The following is a 21,869-nucleotide window of genomic DNA, read 5'->3' on the forward strand; positions in this document are numbered from 1 at the left end:
CTCCTAAGGCATGCTCTCCAATCCATGCAACATCCTTGTAAATCTCCTCTGCACTCTCTCTATAGTATCCACATCCTTCCTGTAGTGAGATAACCAGAAATGAACACACTGGGGTCTGAACAAGGTCTTATGTAGCTCAAGGCTATTGAATTCAGCCCCATATATCTTCTTAACAACACTGTCAACCTGTGCAGCAGCTTTGACTGCCCTATGGATACGGACCCCAATATCTCTCTGACCCTCCACACTGCTAAGAGTTGTACCTTTAATACTATATTCTGTCTTCAAATTTGACCCACCATGAACTTCACACTTATCTGGGTTGAACTCTGCCACTTCTCAACCTAGTTCTACAACCTATCAATGTCCTGCTGTAACCTTTGACAACCCTCCAGACTATCCATGACACCCACAACCCTTGTGCCATCAGCAAACTTACTAACCTACTCTTCTACTTCTTCATCCAGGTAATTTATAAAAATCACAAAGAGGAGGGATCCCAGAACAGATCCCTGCAGAACACTATTGGTTACCGACCTCCATGCAGAATACAAACCATCTACACCTACCCTTCACCTTCAGTGGGCAAGCCCATTCTGGATCCACAAAGCAAGGTCTCCTTGGATCCCATGCCTCCTTAGTTTCTGAAGGAGCCTTGCAAGGGGAGCCTTATCAAATGCCTTACTGAAATCCATACACACTGCATCCACTGCAGGATGAGAGGGGATCTGATTGAAGCATATAAGATTATTAAGGAATTGGACATGCTAGAGGCAGGAAACATGTTCTCGATGTTGGGGGGAGTCTAGAACCAGAGGCCACAGTTTAAGAGTAAGGGGTAGGCCATTTAGAATGGAGTTAAGGAAAAACTTTTCACCCAGAGAGTTGTGGATCTGTGGAATGCTCTGCCTCAGAAGGCAGTGGAGGCCAATTCTCTGGATGCTTTCAAGAAAGAGTTAGATAGAGCTCTTAAAGATAGCAGAGTCAAGGGATATGGGGAAAAGGCAGGAACGGGGTACTGATTGTGGATGATCAGCCATGATCACAGTGAATGACAGTGCCAGCTCAAAGGGTTGAATGGCCTACTCCTGCACCCATTGTCTATTGCTCTACCTTTCCTCCCATATCTCAGAGACATGCAGTTTGATAGGGTAATTAGCCACTCTAAATTGCCTCTAATGTGTAGGTGAGTGGCAGAATCTGGGGATAGCTGATGGAGAAGTGAGCGAATGAAGCAAGATCAACAGAAATGGATATTTGAAGGTCAATATGGACTCAGTGGTCTGCTTCCTTAGTGTATAACCCCAGCAGTCAGCTATTCTACAATCCTATGACTCAAATATGTTAAAGTGTCTCAAAGACATTAACAATTATTGATACTGGGATAAAGATTATATTAGGATTGGAAAGATCAAAAAGTTGCTCAAAATTCCTAATAAGTTTCTTAAAGGGGGGGGGGAAGATGGGTAGGAAAATGGAAAATGTAGGCACTGAATTCTAAAACCACAGGCTGAGAGAAATGAAGTGGTGAGAGTGATGGGGTGAAGGAAATGAGGAACACACAGAAGCTGGATGTAAAGGAGCACAGAGTCCTCCATTGGTTGACAGTGAAGAGGAGCTCCCATTGTGAGGGAGGGGTAAGACCAGGCATTAGAGTACAGGAAAAGGAGTTGTTGGACAGGGATCCAAAGCAGCTATAAGTTTGCTGAGTGTTAATGCATCTTAGAATCTCAGCTGCTGAGCTTTGTCTGAGCTGAGGCTAATGGACCTTGAAAGGTGAGAATCCAGACGGAAGAGCATTAACTAGCTGCAAATAGAAAATGCAAAGATGAGAGCTTCAGCTGAACGCAGAGAGCTAGGGTTGGAGCTGGGCAATATGATGGAGGGTGGTGAGTCATGGTAATTGGTCTTGTTAGAGAAAATAAAAGAGTCCCAAAACTCATCTTGGGATAAAATATGACAGCAGGGACATAAACAACCCAGATGTCGGACCAGTGAAAGAGTTGGATTTGATGACAAGAGAATAGTGGTACTACTGAGAACTGTACACAGATTTGGAAAAGATGCCCACTTTGGCTCAGAGACATGCACCTCAGCCGATCAAAATGGTATGGGTTTAAAACCTACCCATGGTAGTTAAAAACTCAGTGGCCTCCTCTTAGATACACCTGTACACCTGCTAATGAATGCAAGTATCTAATCAGCCAATCAGGTGGCAGCAACTCAATGCATAAAAGCATGCAGACATTGTCAAAATGTTCAGTTGTTGTTTAGACCAAACATCAGACGGGGAAAAAATACGACTTAAGTGACTTTGACAGTGTAATAACTGATGGTGCCAGACGAGGTGGTTTGAGTATCTCAGAAATTGCTCTTCTCCTGGGATTTTCATGCACAGTATGTAGAGTTTATAGAGAATTGTGCAAGAAAAAATAACAGTCAGTGAATGGCAGTTCTGCAGGGGTCAGAAGAGATTGGCCAATTTGGTTCAAGCTGACAGGAAGGTGACAGTACCTCAAATGACTATGTATTTCAACGGTGGTATGCAGAAGAGCATCTCCAAATGCACAGTACATCAAACCCTGAAGTGGATGGGCTACAGCAGCAGAAGCCCATGAACATACACTCAGTGGACACTTCATTAGGTAAAGGAGGTACCTAATAAATTGGCCAGTGAAAGTAGAACTAATCTCAGACTTTCCTGCAATGATAAGAGAAATGGGTCTGGCTTAGATGCTCTATGGATGAGTTGGGTCAAAGGACCTGTTTCCATGCTGTATGTCTTTATGATTCTGGGTGCTGCTATTAAGCAGAGCTCCTGCTTCCCCTCTAATTGTGTGTGAAAGGTCCCTTCACATGTTGTGAAGAGCAGACTTCCCAGTATTTGCACTCAGATTTGCCCCTTTTCCCCAGTGTCACTAACACAAATTGTGTCTCAGTGGATCTTGCATGAATTGTCAGCTGCCCCTCCCCACATTCCAATAGCTCAAAATCTACTTTATTTGTTGCCAAGATCTTTAGCTCATAAAAAGAATATTAAATGCAAGGTATTTTATTGCAGTATAAGCATATTAGAATTTTATAGACTTATTTATTATCAAAAGATCCACACAATCTGCCAGGTTACATGCAAAGCAAACAGGCTACTGCAATAGAGAACAGTTGGTGCAATGTCACTGTTCTACATATACAATAACATATTAATGTGAATATCTTCCTGTCCATTGAAAAGATTGTCATTTAGTTGTAAATTAAACCAACAAACACATTATATTAATTTAACCTGATGTGTTGTGTATGATCGCAGGTCCAAGACCATTGTCACATCTGTACCTGTAATTTAAAAGTGCAGTTATAGTTAACTTAAAATTAAGATTATAGTTAATAGCAAATACAAGCTAGAATACGTTGAAGCTAATGTCAATGATTTGGGTCTATAGAATGGTTTGATGACAGTATTCTCCCTTTCCGCAGTTGTATCCAGTACTTGGACGGGTAGCTCGCTGAAAAATTACTCACAGTGTCATATTCTCATCCATTTTTCACCTTGCTGCTTGTCAGCCAGGCATTAGTATGCAAGGACACACCTGCCAGCTAAGGCTCCTAGCTATCTCTCCTACTCGATTAGAAACCATAGCTTCATGATTTCCGAATCTGACCACAAGACAGAATAATGGACTTAAACTTCGGTAGCTGTTTCCGTGATATGTCAAATTGGCTGCATCACAATAACAAGCTGAGAGAGTTGCTGGCACACAATGCCAGCGGTCTGAGCTCGTGGTTCGGGACAGATTCTAGCCCCTTGTAATAAGACTATTGAATGATTCCCTAGCACGGCCTCATTATGATATTGCGCCTTACAGTCTGCACTTTGTAGCTTTCGCATTTTATCCTGCTTTATTTTACCTTGGGCCGCCTCGGTGCACTGCGTAATGAATTGACCTGAACGAACTATACGCAAAGCAAGCTTTCCATTCTGCTCCTCGGTACATGTGACAGCGGAAAACCATTTCCATTCTGCCGGCCGCTGGTGCAGTGGCATCAGCACCGGCTTTCCGTCCGGTCGCAACTTGGCCTCGTAAAGGGAACAGAATCGGGAAACGGCAGAAAACAATGTCGCCCGGTGCCCGACAGGGAAGAACAATGCCATTCTGATCCCTTATGCAGTATGTGTACCGCCTGGGATTCCATTTGATCCACTTCTTTCTTCCCACATCCCAAAGTTACCCGGTGAGGTCGGTTAATTAGCCATCTACCCACTCTAAATTGCCCCTAGTGTGTAGGCAGGTAGCCGAACTTGGGAGGAGGTGATGAGAATAAAATTAGAATAGGTTACAATGAAAATTAGTGGATGAAATGCTTTGTTCTGTAACTAGGACACCAGGAGCTAGCATAGTAATATGAAAATGGTCAGATAATCAGTTTTAATTATCTTGTCTGGGAGACTTGCTTTCGGGAAGAACTCCTTTGCCCTCTTTTGAAACAGAAGCATTGGATCTCTTACACCAGTCTGTGAGGGCAGGTGGGGCTACAGTTTAATGTCTCAGGGGACAATCTTGTTGATGTTTCCACTGCATTACTGAGGAAATTATCCAATGTCAGATGTACTGTCTTTCAGCTGAGACCCTGCCTGCTGCTTTAGATCTCTTGGCACCATTTAAAGGAACATAGGAGGGGCTCCCAGTCGACCTGGGCCAATATTAACCCCTCAAAATGTCACTAATTCCATTGACTGTTGACTGGTCCACGAGTAAATTGACTATTATATTTTTCTGCCAGTAGTAATTGACCTACCCTTCAAAAACCACACAACTGGAGGTGTCTAATGGTCACACAAGAGTTAAAGTTTGATATAGCTCACCACCCAGTGGATACCAAAAGCATTAGCCTGAACTCTGAAGAGATTGGCTAAACCATTGTTTTCTCTTTTTCAGAGATAAAGGAAACTGGAGATATGCTTATGTGATGTATAAGGTGAAGAGAGGAAGAACAGAATAGACTGTGTATGAAAACAGGAAGATTTAAATTAATTGAGCAGAAGGTTAAAGGGAAATTGAGGGATTTATTTTCAGTGGATAGATTTGAAAGCTAGCACAGGCAAAACCCCTCAGCACGCAAGACAACTAAGAACTGGGAAAAGGGATTAAGTGGAATTATCCATTCTTGGCAGTCCTGGATAGAATGAACTGAACAGAGCATTCCTCTGATGGCAAATGGCATAATGCATTGCCACATCAAATTCAAATTCAGGATTACATTCGTTTAATTGTCATTCACACATACATGAATACCCATGAGTGCAGCCAAATGAAACAGCGTTACTCCAGGGCCAAAGTGAAAAACACAGTACCAACAGCCATACACAGCACATGGGACATATTGCGCATATAAGATAGCAGTAAAATATGGTCACACAAAGAAAATATATATACAGTCCAAGTCCCCAAGTCCATGAATGTTGCAACAGTCTGCAGTTGAACACAACACAGCTTGTGTTCATCTGCACAAGTCATGCACAGATAATGAATACTCTTGCACCACTGAAGGCAACGAAGAAATCCAATCACAATGGATTGCCAGAGGAAAGGTTCATCAGTCAGAACAGTTCACAAGACAGTAAGAAATTGAGCGGTATTAGGGCATTTGGTCCATTGAGCTTGCTGCACTATTCGATCCTGACTGATTTATTCTCCATCTCAACCCCATTCTCCTGCCTTCTCCTCATAATCTTTGATGTCCTTACTAATCAAAAACCCATCAATGTCCTCCTTAAATATACTGATTGACTTGACTCTCACAGCTGACAGTGCCAAAGCATTCAACAGATTCATAATCACTAGCTAAAGAAATTCCTCCCCATCTCTGTTCTAAAAGAGCATTGAGGCTATGCTCTCTACCCCTAGACTCTTCCACTTTTGGAAATATCCTGTCCATGTCTACTCTATCCAGACCTTTTGATATTCAGTATGTTTCAATGAAAGCTCCCCTTATCCTAAAATCCAGTGATAACAGGCCCAAAGCCATCAAAAGCTCCTCATTCCAAGAATCATTCTCATGTACCTCTTCTGGACCCTCTGCAATGCTTGCAATTTCTTTATTAGAAATGGGGCCGAAAAAACTGCTCACAATACTGCTATGACCAATCTTTGAGCCACACATCTAACTCTCTGATCTAATTAATCCTCTGCCAATTTCCTTGCGGCTTAAGTAACAATCCAGAGATTATTCATTTTTTGTTTTTGCATTTTAATTTAGTCTCGCGGTGCTCAAATTCCCTCAGCAGAACCATTTACTTCCTCCTTATGTCGTTGGTACCCACATTGACCATGACAACTGGATCTTTCCCCTCCCGCTCCAAGTTCCTCTGCATCTCAGATGAGATGGCCAGAAGCCAGGCAACATAATCTTTGGCATCTTAATCCTTGCCACTGAGAGTAGCGTCTATTCCCCTGACTATACTATCCCCAATTACAGCTACATTTGTTGTTTCTGTTTTCTATTCTTCCTCTTTATTTGCATGCTTTGTTGAAGTATAATAGCTTTTGTTGAGATTGTGGAGTTCGACTTTGGGGGAGGGAGAGCAGTAAGTTGCTGCTGTAATCGTAAAATGTTCTTCATTTAGGCAAAGAGGGATCAAAGCATTGTCAATCAAAATTTCAAAATTCCAGTAAGTTTCACTGTATATTTTTACATGTATGCACCAGAATCCCTGCATCCCTGCCTCACCCATCTCTCCGCATCCTGCCATGCAGCCATACAGCCCTGTAATATACAGCGCTGCATTCCTGCACCCTTGTACCGTACATCCCTGCAACTGTACAACATGCATAATTGCATTATTGCAATGTTCATCACTGCAGCCCTGCAACACACATCTCGGCACCCTTATACCACCCCAGCACCCTGACACAATTCATCCCTGATCCCTACATAATATATCCCTGCACCATATGTCCCTGAATACCTATACTGTACATCCTACAACCTTATAACACTCATTACTGCATTCCTGCATCTCTTGACTGTACATTCTTGCAACTTTGCAACATATATCATTACATTCCTGCAATATACATCTCTGCAACGCTTTCAAGCGGTGCTGGATAAATATGAGGGAAAGAAAGAACAGACGGTAGCCCTGAGAGGATGGGTTGCTGAAACCGGGTGAGATTCCTGCAGATCAGAACCGTCCTTCTTTTCATGTAACTCAACCTTCAACAAAATTCATACAACCTCACAGTCAGAAAAGCTTTCAATCTGACCCAGGTGTAATGGGCGGACAACATTTTGTGACTTCAAGGTGAGATTAAAGCTTGTTTATATCCCAGTCTGGAAACTAGATTGGATTGTGTTTTTTTTTTTCTGATAAGCATCTCTGCACCCTTTGATAGGAGTTTACTATAAAGGAGGAAAGACATTCTTTTCACTGTAGATTTTACGATTTAGCCAGTCTTTCTCCTGTTGAAGAAACGATCCCTCCAATGAGCATTTTATGATCAGATCCCTGCTAGCTACCATGCAAATGCCTGAAGTGCGAGGAAAGTGAAATGCTGCAGCAGCAAAAATAACAACAGGACAAGCCAGGGCTTATCAGTTCTTATCATGGGAAGAAGAAGAAGCAGGAATTGTTCAAATAACCCTTCCAGTCCGCTCTGCCTTTCATTAAGGTCAATGTCTCAAGCATCCCAACTCTCTGAGTTAAGAAATCACAACTATTCGTGCCCTTCTGAATGGAGGAACTCTTCCCGATGCCTCTGCCATAGATCCAGTTCCTGTCCTCTGGCATCAATAGATACAGATTCTGAATCCATCCACCTTTCCAAAAGTCACCCGACATTCTGTTCAAACTCAGCCGGACTCGGTCCCCCTTCACGTTACCATCCCCCTATCCTGGGAATCAAGCGCACTGCGCGGACTCTTCCCATCGAGTCTGTCTGTCTCCTGTGCCCTGCATGGACCTGCAGACTTTTCTTGTAAGCAGCCGGAGGTGCACTGCATTCAGTTCTTTTGTCGATGGGGAGTGCTTTCTGCCTCTCTGTCCCACTGTTCTAGGTTGCAAAAGACAAGGGAGTTTGACTGCAATCTGTGTGAGAGAGAGAGAGAGAGAGAGAGAGAGAGAGAGAGAGAGAGAGAGAGAGAGAGAGAGAGAGAGAGAGAGAGAGAGAGAGAGAGAGAGAGAGAGAGAGAGAGAGAGAGAGAGAGAGAGAGAGAGAGAGAGAGAGAGAGAGGGAGAGAGAGAGAGAGAGAGAGAGAGAGAGAGAGAGGGAGAGAGTACTGTGTGACTGTGTATGTGTGCGAGAGAGTTTATCCGTATGGCAAAGTTCGTGTTTGCGAGAGTGGGTGTGGGGAGAGGGCTGTGTGTAGTGGGTGCAGATGTGTGTTAAGTGTCAGTGGGTGTTAGGAGTTTGCGTGTGGGGTGGCTGCGTATATGGGGATGTGTGGATTTGCATATAACAGTGGGTCGGTGTAAGCGGAGGCGCTGTGTGTGAGGGGGTTGCATGCGGATGTGTGTAGAAGAGTGGGTGGGTGGGTGTGGGGTGGCTGTATGTGTGTGGGGGGGTAGGTGGATGTGCGTATATTGTGTGCATTTGCGGTGAGGCGTGTTGTGCCCTCCCTTCCCCCCTGCATTGCAACATGCTATCTTCCCCGTCACCACACCCAGCCATATGCAGTCAAGCGACCCGAGAGACAAGGCAGGAAAGGACAACAGAATCTTTGGTGAGTTATCTCCATCTCGTACATGTCGCAGACAAGGGCGGATGAAGAAGAAACACAGAGAGTGACATTGGGAGAGGTGGCAATGGCCCTAAATCAGGCTGTTTCCCCTTCAGTCCGAACCTAATATGTCTGAATCACTGAATCTGATGAAAGAGAAAAGTGCGGTTACCACACTAACCCATAAAGAAAGAGATGTGGAGGCGGGGTGTGGGGGTTGAGTACAGGGGTGAGATGTGATCACAATAGTGCCCACCCTTGCTACTGAGGTCTGAAGCCTCCCGCCGCCTGACAATGGATACCCATTCCAGGCACACACACACACACACACACACTCACACTCACTCACACTCACACACATACGCACTCACACACACACACACACACACTCACACTCACACACACACACACTCACACACACACACACACACACAACACACACACACACACACACACTCACACACACACTCTCACACACAAACACACACACACACACACACACACACACACACACACACACACACACACACACACACACACACACACACACACACACACACACACACTTCGCAGCCCGAGCCTGCCTGCTCATCTCCCATCTCACACCCGGACTCTGCGCTCTCACCAGGAGACATGAAGAGCCTGTGCCTGGCTCGCCACGAATGCTTGCAACTTTTGGAGGAGGGGAAGTATAAAACACGAGTGGGGAGTAAATCCCAGTCGGGAGACTGTTGTCCCCTGACTTTTCAATAAAACTCGTCCCTTGACCCCACCCTTCATATGCCACAGGCAAAGATGCCCTGTCACCCAGTAATAAAACGCTGGAAGCCTAACAAACAATTGTCTAACACTGTCTAACAAACAATTGCGGACATCTCAACTTCCAGTCCCTTTTATATCATAAGTGTATAATATTTACTCCAAACAGTCCGAGTCGGTTCGTGTATCTTTTAAATCAGAACAGACGGCGCAGAATAAGGCCCAACTTCTTCATCACCCCGGTAGCACATCAAATATTATAAATGATATAAAATCCTTTGCACTGTCCGGTACGTTTAGTCTCTCTTAGCTACATTAGGGGTTTTTTACAGGGTCCAACCTGTGCACACTGTAAGGTTTTTAATGATCTGGGGGTTTCATTTATATTGCTTACCTTAAATAGAATAAAATATCGACAGCCCCGTCTCCAGCTGCGGGAGGTCGGTCCGGGTGACTGGGGATGTTTTAAAATTAATTTTACACCCTGATTAATTCGAGCTTATTGGAGATTTTACAGCCGGGCGGGGCGAACGGCAGAGAGCTGCCGGTTTCATTTGGCACCCGCCCAAAACACGTGGACGGTTCATCAGGGGAGGTAAAGACGGCTGTACACTCCCCCCGATCAATGGCGAGCCAAGGCGGACCATTCTTGCCTCGTTAGCGATTATGCCGCGGGTATATAAAGGGAAGCATCACCACACCAAGTCCTCACTGTGAACATCTCTCGCAGCCTCTTCTCAAGATGAGCTACATCCTGGAGACGGTCGGTAACCCTTCCTCCTATCGGAGAGTGGAAACCAGGAGCTTCAGCAGCCGAGCCAGTGCCTCCCCGTCAAGCGGCTTCCGATCGCAGTCTTGGTCGCGGCTGAGCCCGAACCCGGCGGCGTCTTCCTCCGCCTCCTCTTACCGGCGTATCGCCAGCGTCCACGCTCCCCGTGCTTACAGCTCTTCCGACAGCATTGACTTCAGCCAGAGCAGCGCCCTGAACGGAGATTACAAAGCCATTCGCAGCAATGAGAAGGAACTGCTTCAAGGTCTCAACGACCGGTTCGCCGGCTACATCGAAAAGGTGCATTACTTGGAGCAGCAGAACAAGGAGCTGGAATCCGAGATTCAAGCTCACCGCCAGAAGCAGGTGTCCCACGGGCAGCTGGGCGATGTGTACGACCAGGAGATCAGGGAACTGAGGTCCCTCATCGAGCAGATGAACCATGAAAAAGCCCAGATCCAACTAGACGCCGCGCACTTGGACGATGACTTGCAACGCCTCAAAGACCGCTTTGACGAAGAGGCGCGCCTGAGGGATGAGACCGAAGCCGCCATCCGTGCGCTGAAGAAGGAGACGGACGACGCAGGGCTGATGAAAGTGGAGATGGAGAAGAAGGCGCAGTCTCTCCAGGACGAGGTGGCTTTCCTCCGCAGTAACCACGAGGAAGAGGTGGCTGATCTCTTCGCCCAGATCCAAGCCTCCCAGGTCACAGTGGAGAAGAAGGACTTCCTCAAGACCGACATCACCTCGGCTCTGAAGGAGATCCGCTCACAGCTCGAGGGCCACTCGGCCAAGAACATGCAGCAGGCCGAGGAATGGTTCAAGTGCCGCTACGTTAAGCTCAACGAGGCAGCCGAAATGAACAAGGACGCCATCCGAGCGGCCCGGGAAGAGATCGGCGAGTACCGACGCCAACTTCAGTCCAAGAGCATCGAGTTGGAGTCGGTGAGGAGTACCAAGGAGTCCCTGGAGAGACAACTCAGTGACATCGAGGACCGCCACAACGCAGACGTGTCAAACTACCAGGTAGGAAACCGCACCAGTGCGGAACATTGTAAGAAACCGGAATTCCAGTGACCTGTTCGATATCCAATCCAGCCAGGCAGCAACTGTCCTTCAACAGTCATTGGATATGTATGTCAATGAATATTATCTTCATTTATTTTCTCTTCTCGGGATAATTCGTATTTGAATTAACTACTCTCTTTTGCCTGTGTTTGGGTGGGGGGGGGGATGATATTTAAATGTCCAAACCCTGGGCAGCCATTCTTCTCCGCGGTCCCACTTTTACGGAGGGTTAAAAGTCTTCCTGTCCTCTCCCACGTTTAACATACCCCTTTATATTGACGAACTTTTTACAACTCCTCCGTCAGTTTGCCGCGAGCCAATGCTGCTCGAAGGTCCTATCTCCATTCGCTTTCAGACCATTGACTTGACCCTTGTGTGTGCTTGTGTTGTTGTCTGTCACATCCAGGAAACTGTCCAGCAACTAGAGAACGAGCTCCGAGGTACGAAATGGGAAATGGCGCGTCACTTGAGGGAATATCAGGATCTGTTGAATGTTAAAATGGCTCTCGACATTGAGATCGCTGCCTACAGGTACGGAAGTCACAAAGGGGCGTTTGCAGACGCTAAAGAGGTCCCGGGGTGGGAAGGGGTTAAAAGACGTGTAATTTAATAAGGAATAAGACCTGAATCTTTAAGGTATCATTCCTTTAGTTGCAGTTGCGGAGGGCGCCCTCGTTCACAGTGCAAGAGCCGTTAGTCTTTTCAACACAAAGGGCGGGTGTGTCGGCCGAGCAAAGCCGAAGCTAATAAGAAAAGGGCCGAGTTAATGTCACCCTTGCGCACATCGCAAGAGAGGGGCAACAGTTTATTTCCTGATGTGAGGGTAATATTCTCAAACTTCCCCCTCCTACCATTTCCCCACCCGCGTGAAAATCTCCTGGATGCGTCATTTGGATCAAACCCCACCCCTTTACATCGAAAATGATCCAATGAAATTCCAGCGCGGTCTGATTTGACTCCCTTTTAGAACTTCCGCCTCAGTACGAGTGTGGCAAAATATATCTTTTTACATTTATGATCTTTTGAGATCTGGGTTGTGGCGAGATTGTCGTGGGAAGGTGTGGAACATATAAAAAAAAACTAAACACGGACATATTTCAAATCGTACAAGTGATCGGGAAGGCCAACGACAGGTCCAAAAAAGCATTCGCCAAATCGAAGGTTTAACTCAGCAAATGCTACCTTAATAATATATTTCCTATTTCTCCTGCGCGATCTCTATGTCTCCTCATTCCCATCTTTGTCCCGGATTACTTCACTCGTTCCGGTCTCAAACCCGGACCTTTTTAAAATGCCAACATTGCTGTCACCGTAGCAAACATGCAGGGCTCTGCCGAAATGTCTGTACTAAATCCTTCGGCTTTCGTCGAATTTCACACTGAACAGGTTAGTACTACAGGCGGCGCGCTTGAGATAGGATAGTTTTTGATGCTCACTGGGGAAGATGCCTCGTCATCCCGGATGTGATCCCACTCCCATCTACCCGCATTCAACCTCTCTCTCTCTCTCTCTCTCTCTCTCTCTCTCTCTCTCTCTCTCTCTCTCTCTCTCTCTCGTTTCTCTCTGCAGAAAGCTTCTGGAAGGCGAGGAATCGAGGTACACGTTCTCTGGAAGTGTTACTGGCCCATCCATCCCCTACAGATCCCCGTCCACACCCACACCCCCGATGAAAGTGCAGAAGGCGAAAGAAACTCCGAAACTGAAAGTCCAGCATAAATTCGTGGAAGAGATCATCGAAGAGACGAAAGTGGAGGACGAGAAAATGGAGATGGAGGACCTTGACTTGGCCGAGGCAGTGGAAGAAGCTGCAGCTCAAAAGACTCCAGAGAAAGAGGGAGAAGCCGAGGAGGTGGTAGAAGAGGTCGTTGTTGCCACGGTAAAGGCTGAGGTTCAGGCAGAGCCGGAGGGAGAGGGCGAGGAGAAGGAGGCAGAAGTGGTGGAAAAAGAAGAAGGCGAGGAAGAGGAAGAAGAAGAAAAGAAGGAAAAGGCTGAAGAGAAGGGAGAAGAGGAAGCAGAAGAGGGCGAGGCAGAGGGTGAAGCTGAAACAGAAGAGAGTGAGGCTGTGGAGGAAAAGGTGGAAAGTGTGAAGCTGGAGGAATCAAAGGCTCTTCCAGCAAAGGATGAGGCTAAGGAGGAAGATAAGGAGGAGGATAAAGAGGAAGAAAAGAAGGAAGGAGAGGCCAGCGGTGAGTCCGACAAAGAAAGCACCGCAGATGTTGTTAACGGAAGTCGGGATGACTCAAAGAAAGAGGAGGAAAAAGCAGAAGACGAGGTAGCTATCGAGAAGACCAAAAAGGCTGCAGAAGAAAAGCTATCCCCGAAGGAAGAAAAACTATCTCCGAAGGAAGAGAAACTTTCACCGAAGGAAGAGAAACTATCGCCAAAGGAAGAGAAGCTATCGCCGAAGGAAGAGAAATTATCGCCAAAGGAAGAGAAGCTATCGCCGAAGGAAGACAAATTATCGCCAAAGGAAGAGAAGCTATCGCCGAAGGAGGAGAAGCCACAGAAGGAAGATGAAAAAGTAGAAGTGGAAGAGAAGAAAGAGGAAGTGAAGGTCAAGGATGAGGCCACCGTTGTCAATGGTGAACCGGAGGAGAAAGCAGGAGATTCAGATGTCAAGGAGGAAGAAACACACATCATTTCCAATGGTGTTGACAAAAGCCCTGCTAAGGGTGACGCTTTTGACACGGAAATTCTCCAGATGAAGACAGGAACAAAGACTATCCATAAAATCATGGATGAAAGCGACGGGTCTACGAAACACATCAAAGAAATAACGAAATCTGTGACGGTGACCCAGACGGTTGAGGAGGTGGAAGAGGTCGTCCAGGAGACGATAGTGTCCACCAAGACGGTCGAGAAGACCTCACACTCGGTGCTAAAGAAGGAACAAGAGAGCGAATGAACGAGGCCTCATGAGGCGGAGGGATGCCCGACAGCTAAAGATGCATGGGTGTGATAGCTTAAATGGCTTCAGGCAGAATGGGTTTTCCCGTGAGAGACTCCAGACTTCCCGTCTTTTCCTTTGTGCAATAGAAGAAACTGCATGCAAGTTAACAATGTGCCTCCACAGTGCGGGAAACTAAGGAACACCGGAAGAACAATCACGACACAACTGCGAAGCAAGATGCATGGAAGAAGACTTCACTGAATTGTGATTCACCACACGTGACCAAGAGAGGTTATCTCGATCTGTTGGAGGGGCGCTTTTGAGAAAGTCTAAAGATGTACAGTGCCTTGTAAAAGTATTCAGTCTCCAACACTTTGTTCACATAAATGAGTTTTACAACCAGGGATAATGATCAATTTAACCGAGAATTTGCGATTCAAATGTTTTTTTTTACTGTAGGGCCTCCCTCCACAAAAATAGGGGAAATTGAAAAGCATGAAAAACTAAAAATTCAAAGTGTGAAATGTCAGCAGTTCAAAAGTATTCATTCCCCTTTATTCAGTACTTAGTTGAATCATCTCTTGCAGCTATTACAGTCAGTGGTCATTTTGGATAAGTCCCTATTCAGTTTGCACAACGAGATGAAGCAAGATTCGCCCATTCCTCCTTACAAAATTGCTCAAACTGTGCCAGGTTAGTTGGGGAGCAGTGATGGAAAGCAATCCTGTGGCCTTGCCAGAGATATTTGATCGGGTTAAGGTCGGGACACTGACTGGGCCACTCAAGGACATCAATTTGCTTCATTTGAAGCCACTCCCTGGTTGCTTTAGCAGCGTGCTTTTGGTTGTTGTCCTGCTAAAAGATGAGCTTCCTCCCCAGTTTAAGGTTTCTGGCAGAGACTAGCAGTTTTTATACAGGATCCCTCTATATTTAGCAGCATCCACCTTGCCATCAATCCCATCCAGATTTCCAGTCCCTGCATCCCCATAGTATGATGTCACCTCTGCCATACTTTGCAGTAGGGATGGTGTTACCTGGCTAATGTGCAGTATTAGATGCACACTACGTGTACTGTCTATTGTTGGGGCCAAAAGTTCCACTCTCATCTCATCCAACCATGGGATCTTTTTCCACATCTTTACAGTATCTTCTAAGAGTTGCTTTGCAATCTCTTGATAGACAAGGATATGCATTTTTAGCCAAGGCTTCTTCCTTGCCACTCTTCCATAAATATCTTTTTGTACAACTCCTTAGAGACTGTGGAGCAATGAACTTTATCTCCAGTTGCAGCCACTGATTTCAGCAGTTCATGCAGAGTTACTGTTGGCACCGCAGTAAACTCTCATAGAAGTACAAGTCTTCTCTGACGACTGAGTTTAGAGGGGTGGCTTGACTTAGGCAACGTGGCTGTGGTTTCTTTGTTTCCACTGTTTTACAATGGATTGCAATGAGCTCCAAGATATGTTCAATACTTTTGAGATAGCCCTGTGTCCTTCCCCAGATATGTACTTCTCTATTATCCTTTCCCTGACTGGCATTGAATGCTCTTTCAGCTTCATTTTGGTTTGGTCCGTTGAAAATCTACTATCCAGTTGGACCTTACAGAGAGAGGGGAGTATTTGTTCAGGTGATCCATCAATTTTCTACATCAAAAAATTGGGTGAGTTGGTAAGGTAATACACAGTTTTGCACCTGAAAAATGTTAGTGTAGTAATTATAAAGGGAATGAATACTTTTTCAGCCTTACAATTTTTTTTAATTTTTAGTAAATTGTTGACAGATTTTGGATTTTTTCTTTTGATTTGACGTTGCAGAATGTTTTGCAGATTAGATTAAAAAACCTATTTCAATATTTTATAAATTTTAGAAAATGAGAAATTAAGATGTGAAACTAGTTATGGTGGGGGTTGAATACTTTTTCAAGGCACTGTATTATGCAAAGAATAAACTGAGCCAAAATTTAAAAAAAAATCCTTAGCCTTAAACAGCTCATTATGGTTAATATATGGTTACCTCACGAGTGCTATTAAAATGGACTCTACTGGTGGGAGGGAGGGTCTAGTGATCATTCACCAATATGCCACAGTTTATCACCCCATGTGACACCACTGCAATATTTGCTGAATAAAATACATATTACAAAAATCTATGTCTGGTTTATGAGTCTAAGGAGGCTATGAGGTGGGATAGGAGTGGGGAGATTGGTGCTGGGCATTGGCATGATGTGATATTATTGGAAGACGTCCCACAGCCGGACCTGGGAAATAATCAGCAAACCCAGGATGGTAAATTGTGAAGATACGCTCGAAATAGATAACTTTCCTGAATTATAGGAAGTAATAGCAGGTTAGGTATCTGTTTGTAGGATGGGGTTGGTACCTTTTCAAACCTGGAATAGGAAATTGATTTACATCATTGAGGGAAATCCAATGTGCAACAAGTGTAGAGTGTTTCATAACCAAACTGTTGTTCAATAGTAGTAAAAATGCTTGAAATCAGCTGATTAAAAGGTCAGAATTTCTATTTTAATACATGATTACGATCAAAGGTTTTCACTTTGATTCTTGCTGAATATTTTAGCAACTACTTTGAAATTCACAACTTATGCTTAGTAGGTTAAAATAGGGACTCAAACTCTGCTCAGTATAACCATTCAGTGGAAAGAATAAGATCTAGGTTATCACCCATTTTTTCCAAGTCAAATTACATATCAGAGTGAGCACTGATTATGTTTGAAAGATAGCCAAATCGCTCATATTGTCAGCTCCCACAGCCACCCCCTTTTCTTACCATGCAAACACAAGCGAGCACAGATGCTGAAATCCAGTGCTATAATCTGGTAGAGGAACTCAGAGAGTCAAGCAGCAACGTTGGGAGGAAAGTCGATATTTTGGGTCGATTCCCCCCCCCCCCCCATCAGAACAATTCCTTTCCTCATACTGATGCTGCTCGACCTGCTGAGTTCCTCCAGCAGATTGTATGTCACTTTGTTTTCGTGCCATCCCTGCCCCGTCTCAGAGGCCCAGACCACAGCTTTGTCAGTTTATGCTTTCTACCACTGCATCTAGGATGATGTCATCGATTAGCTGAAGGTCACTATTTCCTTCTTACACAATAAAGAACTCACCCCTCGTTGAGAATGTAAATTGACGTTCATTGATATTTGGTCGAGTTCCTTCATCTGCAACCCACTCTGGTCCCATATGCTTTTGTGTTTTAGCAAGGACACGGATTCCTTTCACTTCAATGCAAGTAATAAAGAGAAATACAAAGGAATATTGCTAACATATATTACAGCAGCACACACAAACAGCGGGAGGAACTCAGCAGGCCAGGCAGCATCTACGGAAAAGAGTATTGTTGAAGGATTTCGGCTGGAAAAGTTGACTGTTTACTCTTTTCCATAGGTGCTGCTTGGCCTGCCGATTTCCTCAAGCAGTTTCTGTGTGTTGCTTGGATTTCCAGCATCCGCAGATTTTCTCTTGTTTGCAACATATGTCATTTCTGCCTAAAACTATATTTATCACTGGATCGTCAACTAATTGGATCCAACCCAAAGTTTAATGTGCTAATTCAATCATTATATTTGCAGGAATGTACTTCCAATAACACCAATAACAGCTCTGAATTCAAAGCTCCGTTTGTGATATTTTACCTCTCATACATGAAAATAAATCTTGCCGCATTTTTCTGATAGACAGCGGGCTGAATTGGAAATACTGAAGTCTTGCCCTATTTGTAGATGGATTAGATATTTCGAAAAGTCTGCCCCTTCTGGAGTGCGGGGTGTTTTGTTACATTAGCCGCAGTGCATTAGTGCTGTGGGATTAAAAGGGAACTGCGTCGGAAAGTCATAAGCATCCCAAGAGAAATATATATTTTAATGAGATGACAATAGAGTGAATATTAGAGAGCCACCTCTTAAGTCACAATTACTGCCAAGAAACCTTTTTCTATTTATCAATAGCTTGTTATCCTCGTTAACATATGCAGCCAAAGGTGGTGACTGAAATTCGGCAGAAGGTGCCTGGGGCTCGTTCTACAACTGCAGGAAGCTAGTTTGTAGACTAAATATTAAACGATTCATTTAGGTGTAGGATACCACTCTCCCCCCACCCCCGGACCCTACCAGCATCACATTCCACGAGTTTAAACAAAACTGTTTCCTCTTCCAGTGGCCACAGTATATTTTTCAGCACTTTCTGTGTTGGACGGCACACATTTCAGCAGCGCACTTTTGCGGACTGCTCCATTAGAGGGAAATTGACCGTGTCGTGTCCTTCTATGTCCAGCATTCTACCAGCCTTCGATAAATACAAAAAAAAAATTAGAGATCGTCAGAAGTTCAGGCATCATTTATGTAGGTAGATCGGAGATAAAGTTTCAGGACTATAGCATTTTATCCGATGGTGGGTTATGACTGCGTTAAACAAAAGACGTTTAGTCTGTTCCTGTGTCCACAGATTTTGTCTGACTGAATGCTCCCAGGGATTTTCTGTATTTGTTTCAGCATGCTCTGCACTGCATGGAAATGCGACTCACATTTCAGCACCGCATCCGTGTGGACAGCTCCCCTGGCGGAGGTGGAGCGGTTTGCTGTTCCCAATGCTCGTTGCAACCACGTACAAATCCACTGTGCAATGCGTCCAAATCCGGGGACTGCGGCGTCTGCGCATTGTCTAGCTTAAAGTGAAGTGCGAATAAATTCAAGTAACTCTAGTAAATGCAGCTAATTTATTGAGGAACTCCTAGACCTGAAGATTGCCCGGAGAAGGCAGGGCAAGTTCTCTGACCGAAACCACACACATCTTTATCTAATAAAGTTAGACATAAAAGCGATTTGATATTCAACTGTGGGCAATGGAGGCAATGACCTAGCGCTATAGAAGTATTAACAAGGCCATTACATGTGCTAAAGGAGTGGGTAAAATGTTGTTATTTCAAATGTGAATTATTGTTACTGTAAGTTGTGTCTCAAAGTTACCTACCACCTCCTTCGCTCTCCCGAATCCCCCTCCCAAACGCCCCCGCGTCCTTCAAACATCCGTCAAAAGATGACTCATTGTTTTTTGTCAGAGTTGCGCAAAGTCCTTGAAACGGCTGTCCTCTCAGGCCGGCCGCTTCCCAACTTCTGATAAAATGCACATCATAACTGAATCGTTACTCTGTGTTAAACCTAAATCGCAATGAATTGCTCAAAACGAGAATAATCTTTGCTTCTACAACCACCCCGACCCCTACCTCCACCAACCACCGCCCTTAAACCGCAAAGAGACTCATATCCATTTCTAGAGGGATATGCAATCTTTCCTTCAGATGGATATCCGCTTATTGGTAGTTTGCAGAGCCTGGGTTGGTTTAATTGACGCATTTGGACTTTCTCTTGTAATAAATGCAGTTTTACATATCTGCTTCCCAGGGAGTCGTCGATTTTTATCTGCAGTGAACACCATCGTCATCTCCCATCCCCCGCCTGTCATCTGCAGAGGGGTTTGCTCCGGGTTACGACATTAATAGCCATTTTTTTTACAGCATTGCGGGGTTTTAATAATTAAACAGCCACAATGCCCACTGCTGAAAGTTTGCTCCCCTTCTACACAACATCCTCGCCTTCCCCTTAGTTTGTAAGTAAATAGACACAGTATCTCTACTTAGTCGTGTGTGTGTGTGTGTGTGTGTGTGGAAACAAAACTCAATTTGCTAGCAAGTTCTTACTTCTTTCTAAGCGGCTGGTGCACTATATCTTTTGATCGCACCACGCGTACTGGAAGATCGCCCATTGGCTCTCAGAGTCGAGGGAAACTGGCGTGAAACTGACAGGCCATATGAAGCCGGGAAAAGAGCAGCTGCGGAAGCAACATACATTTGCTTTCCCACACCCCCCCCCCCCACACACTCACACACACACACAAACACATTCATTCATTCATTCTCTCTCTCTCTCTCTCTCTCTCTCTCTCTCTCTCTCTCTCTCTCTCTCTCTCTCTCTCTCTCTCTCTCCTCTCTCTCTCTCTCTCTCTCTCTCTCTCTCTCTCTCTCTCTCTCTCTCTCTCTCTCTCTCTCTCTCTCGCTCTCTCTCTCTCTCTCTCTCTTCCTTGAAATACTAACCAGTTGGTCCTGCAAACACTTGGCTCCCCTCTGCGACCCAGCATATATCGACAGTCCTAAAATACTCACTATGTTAACTGATCATGGAGAAACACCGTCTCGCTCTTCTTTCCAACAATCCCCGTCCCTCTTAGAACTTAAAATGAAATTCAAACAAATATCAAATAAAAGCGTTCATCAGATGTTTACAATCTTCTTAATTTTTGCTATGTTAATTTTAACGAAGTATTGCGCGAATTTCTCATATGTCAATGTATTTAGGGAACGATAATTCAATAGTGAGATTAGGGTGTCTGAAGAATTAACCGCACCGTACTCCCCGCCAACCCCTGCACCAAGAAGCGAGGTATCTAGATGCTAGATGCGGGAGAGGACCCAGCTCGCCATGCCGGTGGAAATGGGCGTCTACAGCGGTGAATAAAGCCATAGTCCTTCCAGAACTGGTGCAGAAGTGTTGCAGTCATGGTCTGTGACGTCACGGGCTTCCCCGGGATCCGTGGTATTTAAAGGAGCCGCGCATGAACAGCCTGGCCGTGCCGTGATCACATTTTTAGTAATACAGTTAATGCAGTAACTTATTCGCTCCGCTCCTGCTTCCTTTAATTATTTCAGAGTGTGTATAAGGACATTATTTTCACTTTCAGGATCTCAGAAGTAGTCGCCTATACTTTTAGCGATTAAGGCAATTCAGGAGAGTAAAGGGCAGAGAGAGTCGAACACAAAATTAAGCAACGGCGAGCACAAGTATTAAAATAAAAAGGATATAAACTCAGTTGCAGTAGCATAACAACCTTTTATTTATATAGCGACTTCTAGTTCGGGGAAATAAATTTCTAAGGCTCCATACAAAGGTAGAATCAGACAGCTGTTGGTTTGAAGCTTAACAAGATACAGAAAGAAACGATCAAATTCTTGTTGGATTGAACAAGCATTTGAAGAATTTTTGAGGAGGCGAGTGATGTAGGGAGGTTAGAGAGAAAGTTTCAGAGATTAGTGCTCCGTAAATCGAAGAAGACACGTCGATGGCGACACTGAGCAAGTAGAGGCGGATGTGGTCAGCAATTATTGCCCGGGGATACGGAGGGGTGGGGGCCTGGAGATGTCCAAACAGCAGGATGGGGATTTTTTTAATGCTGAGGTACGGGGCGAACCGCGCGAGTTAAGACCTCCGGTTAGCGGGGGCGGATGCAGACTCTCGGGCAAAGCTGAGAAGTCAGGGCTGAAAGCCATTGAAAAGACAAAGCAAAAGAACTCCGGGAAGGTCTGATTTCATGCGTGATCTAATAAAAGAAAGGAAAGGCCTGAAGATATCCGTCTTTTATTGATTAATCGAATTAAAATATTTTCAAGAGATCACACACTACAGATAGAATTACTAAATCCATGTGTAAACTGTGTCCAAGCATGTAGACATTTTAATTCGTTTTTTAATTTATTTTGCCTACGGGTTGTTTTTAGTCAATTTTATTGACATGTCGTGTCCGCTCCACCTCAAACAATCGTTTTTGGGATCACAATATATCTATAACTTCAATTAAAATATGATGGATTTTAATGATT

General features: G+C 44.8%; 1 protein-coding gene and 1 long non-coding RNA gene across 2 annotated transcripts in view; one reads left to right on the forward strand and one right to left on the reverse strand.

The window, feature by feature from the left end:
• LOC132391961 (uncharacterized) overlaps positions 1 to 9,996 on the reverse strand; it is a 49,466-nt gene extending 39,470 nt beyond the window's left edge. Inside the window, exon 1 of the long non-coding RNA XR_009511395.1 lies at positions 9,869 to 9,996. This is a non-coding gene — a long non-coding RNA (uncharacterized LOC132391961). The remainder of the gene's footprint in view (positions 1 to 9,868) is intronic.
• Positions 9,997 to 10,094: 98 nt separating this feature from the next.
• On the forward strand, positions 10,095 to 16,346 carry LOC132391953 (neurofilament medium polypeptide-like). The gene is made up of 3 exons (XM_059965772.1): positions 10,095 to 11,269; positions 11,718 to 11,842; positions 12,881 to 16,346. The coding sequence occupies exons 1-3, from the start codon at positions 10,217 to 10,219 to the stop codon at positions 14,214 to 14,216; spliced, it is 2,514 nt and encodes an 837-aa protein (XP_059821755.1). The 5' UTR covers positions 10,095 to 10,216; the 3' UTR covers positions 14,217 to 16,346.
• The last annotated feature ends 5,523 nt before the right edge of the window (positions 16,347 to 21,869 follow it).

The sequence above is a fragment of the Hypanus sabinus genome, chromosome 1, assembly GCF_030144855.1.
Source record: "Hypanus sabinus isolate sHypSab1 chromosome 1, sHypSab1.hap1, whole genome shotgun sequence".
In the NCBI taxonomy this organism is placed as follows: domain Eukaryota; kingdom Metazoa; phylum Chordata; class Chondrichthyes; order Myliobatiformes; family Dasyatidae; genus Hypanus; species Hypanus sabinus.